Source organism: Sander lucioperca, chromosome 13 (genome assembly GCF_008315115.2).
Source record: "Sander lucioperca isolate FBNREF2018 chromosome 13, SLUC_FBN_1.2, whole genome shotgun sequence".
Classification (NCBI taxonomy): domain Eukaryota; kingdom Metazoa; phylum Chordata; class Actinopteri; order Perciformes; family Percidae; genus Sander; species Sander lucioperca.
The window spans coordinates 26,567,699-26,574,270 of NC_050185.1; the positions used below are offsets into that span (position 1 = coordinate 26,567,699).

Consider the following 6,572-nt stretch of genomic DNA (forward strand, 5'->3'; position numbering starts at 1 on the left):
CTATACCACGCTAGAATAGCTTGAAACAAGGTAACCAAGGCATTTTTCCATGGTCCATGGTAGAAATTCAGACATTACCACGAAGTAATGAAATACGTGTGGCAGGGCACCTTTGACAAATAAGAATGGGATCTCACAGGATGTGAGTGTTTCTGTGACTTCCCGTACAGACAGAAGGCTTCTTGAAACGGTCGGAATCTGTCCAACTTGACCACAGCTTTTTGTCTCTGCCCCCTGTTGCCACCGCTGCTCCCACTGGCCTAATGTGTCCTTTGACAATGAACCCCAAGTTGTTCCCAGGACGCTGCTATGTGTCTGTCTTAGGATGGGTTGAATCAGGGGTGATTCTAGGATCAGACCTTTAGAGGGGCTCAGCCCTAGCCTGGGAAAACGCTGACAAACTTCTGGCAAATTTGAGATTTGCTCTGCAAGTCAGTCCGGCCGAGAGCTCATTCAAGCCCATTTCCAATTTTTTCCAAATCGAGGCACCAATGACAACCGTTGAGGCGGGCTTTACACGATGACAGTGGCGCAGCGACGGCAAGCAGCTTTTTGTTTACATTCAACATGACGGCCACCGAAGTGCAGCAACCCGTTGATGCCGTTGTTGCCGCTACGTCAACGATCACCTCACCAAGAAAAATGCTGACATCGCCAGGAAAGCACGCATACTCAGAAAACAAAACAAGATCCAGGCAACATGGACAAGAAATTGTAAAATATTCATCAAACTACATGGGTCGACACCTGAGGCAGCGAAAGTGCTTCTCATCAGGGACAGCACCGAGCTGGATAAATTTGAAGGAAGGAAGGAATAAATCAAGAGCAACATAGGCCTACATAAGGTAACAGAATACAAACTGAACTGAACTTATCAAACACAATGATCGTGACAAACTTGGACAGAAATTCATCTGCTACATATGAACAACTGAATTTGGAAATTTTCAAATACACAGAACATACACCACAAGAATTGAAAATGACGCTGATCCAAATAATAACTTTTACATTGGTACTCACAGCCAGTGTGAATATTACACAGTTGGGCAGTTCAATATCAATTATACATTTTAACAGCAGGAGCCTTATCACAAATCTTTCAAAAATCAAACAGTGCCTAAAACAAGTGGGAAAAAAATTCACAGCAATTGCCATAACAGAGACTTGGCTCACGATAGAACATCAGGATTTGAGTGAGATTGAGTGATACGAACTGTTTTTCATCAACAGGAAACAATCAAAGGGTGGGTGGGTTGTATTATATATTGACAAAAGATATCAATGTAAAATAGTTAGTAAAATGTCTTTTGTTTTAGATACAATCATGGAATGCATCACAGTACAAACTGAAATGGAATAATCTAAAAACAAATTAGCTGCATTTATAGGAATCAAAATAAAAGGATCAAATATTGACATGTTTAAGGAAAAAATTACAGAAATATTCAGTAATAGCAATAACAAAAAAATGTTTTTTATCTGCGGAGACTTTAATATTGACTTGCTCAACCTACAAGAACACAGTACAACTACAGAGTTCATTAATTTGATGTACAGTATCAGTTTATATCCCTCAATCACTCGACCATCCAGAATTACAACAAATAGTGCTACAATAAATGATAACATATTTACCAACGCTACTGACTATAAAGTTGAAAGTGGACTAATAATAAACGACGTCAGTGATCATCTGCCAGTTTTTGCAAACATACATAGCTACACTAAGACCAGGAAAGACTGCAAAATATACACAATGATCAGACACAGAACTCAAGAAAACATCAATAAATTCAAAGAGGATTTAATGAAACAAGACTGGAGCAAAGTGTACGTAGAAAATGCGAATGAAGCCTATGATTCATTTTTGACTGTTATAACATCACTTTATGGAAAAAAACTGTCCTCTTGTAAAGAAAGAAGTAAAACAGAAATCGGATGAAAAACCGTGGATAACTAACGGAATATTAAATGCATGTAAGAAGAAAAATGTACCCTAAAGAAGAGGTCTAAAGAAGCAGAAAAGAGATATAAGATATACAAAAACAAACTGACCAGAATCATGAGAAGCAACAAAAAGAATTATGATAGTAAACTACTGGAGCAACAGAACAGAAGCAATATAAGCAGAAGCAATATAAGAAACGCCTGGATGGTGCTGAATGAAATTATCAAGAAAAAAAAGGCAAAACAGGACACACTAACTATGTTTTGACTAAAAATGATACAGGGGTTAAGGATATGACCTTGGCTGCAAATTAATTTAATGATTTTTTTATTGGAGTTGGTCCAGGTTTAGCTGAGTAGTTTGCAAAGACTGGCAGTATCAATGATGTGCTATACAAGAATGTAAATATTAATGAATCTATGTTTGTTAAGGGAACTGATGAAAATGAAATTATTGAGATTGTTAAAACATTTACGAGTAAAACGTCCACAGACTGGAATGACATTGACATGTTTATGGTCAAAAGTATTACTGATTGTGTTGTGAAACCTTTCCCAGACCCACTCTCAGTTACAACTGAGAAGGGTCTGGTGTCAACCAGGCTAGCTCAGCCCTTAATGAGAATGTGACACGGATACAGTGCCTTGCAAAAGTGTTAACCCCCCTCCCCCCTGCTAAATCAGTAATTTCACTGAATAACAATGAATATATGTATTTAATATTATAACAGAGGATAAATGCAAAATATTGAAGATGTAAAAACTATGAAAGTCCCTTTATGGACTACCAGAATCCAATGAAATGTTAATGAGGTGTAAACAATAAATAAATAAAAAATAAAACTTTCCTTGACGGGGTTACAGGTGCATAGCATCGGCGACAGCAACACAGGATATTAAACCTGCTTCTTTGAACCTGTAATTGTTTGTCCTCTGTCACTAAGCATTAAAATTGATAAAATAATTATTATAATTCGGGTGCCCAGAGAGCTCAGTTGGTAGAGTGGACGCCCATATGTGGAGGTTTGCTCCTCGACGCAGTGGGACGGGATTCGACTCTGACCTCCGGCACTTGGCTGCATGTCATTCCCCCTCTCTCTCCCCTTTCATGTCTTCTGCTGTCCTATCAAAATAAAGGCTGAAAATGCCAAAAAAATAATCTAAAAATAAAAACGAAATAAATTATTATAATATATATATATATATATATATATATTTTTTTTTTTTTTTTTTTTAGGGGGGCTGAGATGGAAGGCACTAGGATTAGGCAATGGTTAGGGTTAGGTGCCTTGAAGTCAACGTCGCAGCGCTGCCTTGAAGTCGACGTTGGGGGCTCAAAACACCATCGAGTACGGTTTTTATGGCTGTCTGATTTTATGTTTTCCTTTGTATTCTTATGTCTTTTATTTATAAAGCGCCATATAAATAAACTTTACTTTCTTACTTCTTTATTTTTGGTGCCCACTCTCTATGCCAATATCTTAAATTAAAAACAACCTACAGGAGATACACATGCTCAGTATCAATGGTTGCCAAGCAACAGTTGGCCTGCATGTGACAGTGCAGCTGAGGGCCGAATAAAAGTGTCAGCAGTTTCACTTCTGGTCTGAGGTGGAGGGAGGTTGTGTTTTCTCATACGTGTGTAATACAATCTGGGTTTTAATGAATTTACAGCATCTTGTGAGACGAATGTTTTCTTGATTTGTGGAAGAGTTCTCCGTGAAGTGGAGGATAACCCTAGCGTGTTTCAGTAAGAAATCTAATCTGGGCACAAAACTTGCACTTTTGACTTATCTTCAAGCTCTTTCACAGTGTCGGTTCACCCAAATGATATTGCAGTTATAGATTTATTAGCAATGTTTTTGTGTCTGCCTTCACTCGAATGCATTAGAGGTGAATGAAAGAATTCTTCATTTTCTGTCGCAGCTTTATAGAAGAGTTCTCACTTTAGTGGAGGATAACGTGTTCAGAAAGAAATCTAATCTTGTCCGCACAAAACCTGACATTTAAGCTTTTTGAAAGTGTTGATTCACCCAAATTATATAGTAGTTTTATATGTGTCTCTGTTTCTGCCTTCTCTCGAATGAAAGTTAGTTTGTGCAGCTCACAGACATTCAACATCGATGTATCTGTCTGTCCTCAGAGAAGGATCTATCCTTTGTTGCTCTTCCTGAAGTTTCTTAGATTTTTTACCCTTTCAAAAGTGTTTCTTTGGACGTTTTTCCTAATCTGATTGAAGGCTTTCATGATAGACGAATGTTGAAGCAAATTGACTTGTCTTCTTTTGTGAGAATTACTTCCAGTGAAAGCTCTTCATAGTGTAACTGGGACATTGTTGCTGGAAAGAGCCGTTCCTGGGACATTTTGGAAATCTTTAAATGCCATTTTAAGCAAAGAAATAATGCTTTTTGTAATATAGGTGAATGATTGAGAAAAAAATCAGACACGGTGACTTAAGATGTTGGATGCCTCTGTAACAAATTCATGATAACAACAGTTCAGAATAACAAAGTTCTGCGTCACGTTACAGCCTGTCATTGTTATTGTGATGTAGACATGTTTAGGATAACTTTATGAAGAAGTTTTTTAGGGCTGCTGCCTCCGAGTTGACTAAGATTTCTTAAGTCGATCCTTTTTTTTATGCTTTTTTCATGGTGAATGACTTATTTCCAAGAAACTCATGAGCAAGTATTTCAACCTTGCCGCATAAATAATTACGCTTCAAAGAAACGGCATTTTTAAAGATCTTTTCGAGGGGAACGAATTTTCCGTATGGTTAACGTTGTGAATTGAAATTAAACTACTTGGTTAGATTAAGGAAAGATTTTTTAAAAGTTAGTACAAAATACGTTAGGTGACGGTTTAAATAAGTATGTTTGTTATGTAAATTGAGTTTCATACATGATAGGAATGCTCCCTCTGAGTCGACAAATTGGTTGTTTTGTTCTTAGTCAACTACGATTTCTTTAGTCATTTTATACGCTTCTTTTATGCAGAATTATTTACTTTAAAGACATGTCTAAACTAAAATCTCCGGCTTTATAGATTTAGAGTGGGGCTTTTACATGATTCTTTGTGAAGAAACTTAGTTTTACAGATCTGTCTATTAAATCAACTAATCAGTCAGTCAACTATTATTTGTTTTAATTGATGACAGCCCTAATTAAAGGAAATAGTTTGTTGATGAACTCAGTTACACTCAAGTTGCTGCATATCTTTATTATTTGACATTGGTGGGGGAAAGCATACGGCTATCTCCTGGAACTCAAACATTTTCTAACCTTTTAAAGAGTCACAGTGAGATCTTGTGGAGAAACTCAGTTTTACAGATCTGTTGATTTAAATCAAGACAATTTCTTCAGGCGAGAAAGCCCTAGAGTTTTTTTTAAATCTTGTTGCTGTTCTGTAACTATAACTGTATATACATACAACTGCAGTTATACATTCAGAGTCTTTATCCTGACACGACAGATGAGAAATGGAAAACGGCACTTTTGTTGGGGATATTCTAATCTTAGAGGGGTTAAACGTAACCTCCCAGTCCTTTACTCTCGCCTTCATCCTCCTCCTCCTCATCTACATCTTCATCTTGGTGTCCAACATCGGCCTGGTGGTGCTGATCTTTCGGAGCAAAAGCCTCCAGCAGCCCATGTATCTGCTCGTCTGCAACATGAGCATCAACGATGTCTTGGGGGCGACAGTAATTATACCTCATTTCCTCCGAGATCTTTTAATTTCAGACTCAGAACGGTACATTCATTATATCGACTGTGCTGTCCAGGCGTTTTGTGTTCACCTCCATATGGGTGCTTCTCACACGGTGCTCATGATCATGGCTTTTGATCGTTATATGGCCATCTGCAACCCGCTGCGCTACGCCGCCGTCATGACCAACAGGATGGTGGTGTTGCTGTCGGCGGCAGCGTGGGGAACGATCTTCGTGCTGGTGGCTATTCTCTTGTGGCTCAGCATCCGCCTGTCACGCTGCAGGTCAGTTATCTTCAACCCATTCTGCGACAACGCGTCCTTGTTCAAACTGTCTTGTGAAAGCATTCTCATCAATAACATCTACGGTCTCGGCTACACGGTGGTGCTGCTGGGCTCGTCCCTCGGCAGCGTAACGATCACCTACCTGAGGATCGCCATGGTGTGTTTGAGTAGTAAAAACAAAGCTCTGAACAGCAAAGCATTGCAGACCTGCTCCACTCATCTGGTCGTGTACGTCATCCTCATGGTGTCCGGCCTCCTCATTGTGATCCTGCACCGCTTCCCTCTTCTGGCCGACCTCAGGAAAGCGGCGTCCGTTGTGGGACACGTTGTCCTGCCGGCTCTGAATGCTGTTATCTATGGTCTGCAAAATAAAGAGGTCCGGCAGATGATTAAAACTTTGTTTCACAACAATAAAGTAACTTGACATGTTGCATGTTTTGTCCTCTTCTACTTGTGTATTGTATACTTGTATCTTTTTTTAAACTAAAGCTAGTTTTCATTGTCAATTAATGGGTGGATTATTCTCTAGATGAATAGTTTAGTTGTTTGGTCTCTAAAATGTTGAAAATGTAGATCATTAATTCCCAAAGTCCCAAGATGACGTCCTCAAATGTCTTGTTTTGTCCACAACT

At 38.8% G+C, this 6,572-nt stretch overlaps 1 protein-coding gene across 1 annotated transcript; it reads left to right on the top strand.

Annotated features, from left to right (window-relative positions):
* Nucleotides 1-5,335: 5,335 nt before the first annotated feature.
* LOC116060385 (olfactory receptor 8U1-like) lies at nucleotides 5,336-6,364 on the top strand. The gene has a single exon (XM_031313917.2). The coding sequence runs from the start codon at nucleotides 5,429-5,431 to the stop codon at nucleotides 6,362-6,364; it is 936 nt and encodes a 311-aa protein (XP_031169777.1). The 5' UTR covers nucleotides 5,336-5,428.
* Nucleotides 6,365-6,572: the final 208 nt, after the last annotated feature.

Bases quoted from the DNA above. Each gene is read 5' to 3' on its own strand.
- LOC116060385 (XM_031313917.2), top strand. From the start codon at position 5,429: ATGGAAAACGGCACTTTTGTTGGGGATATTCTAATCTTAGAGGGGTTA.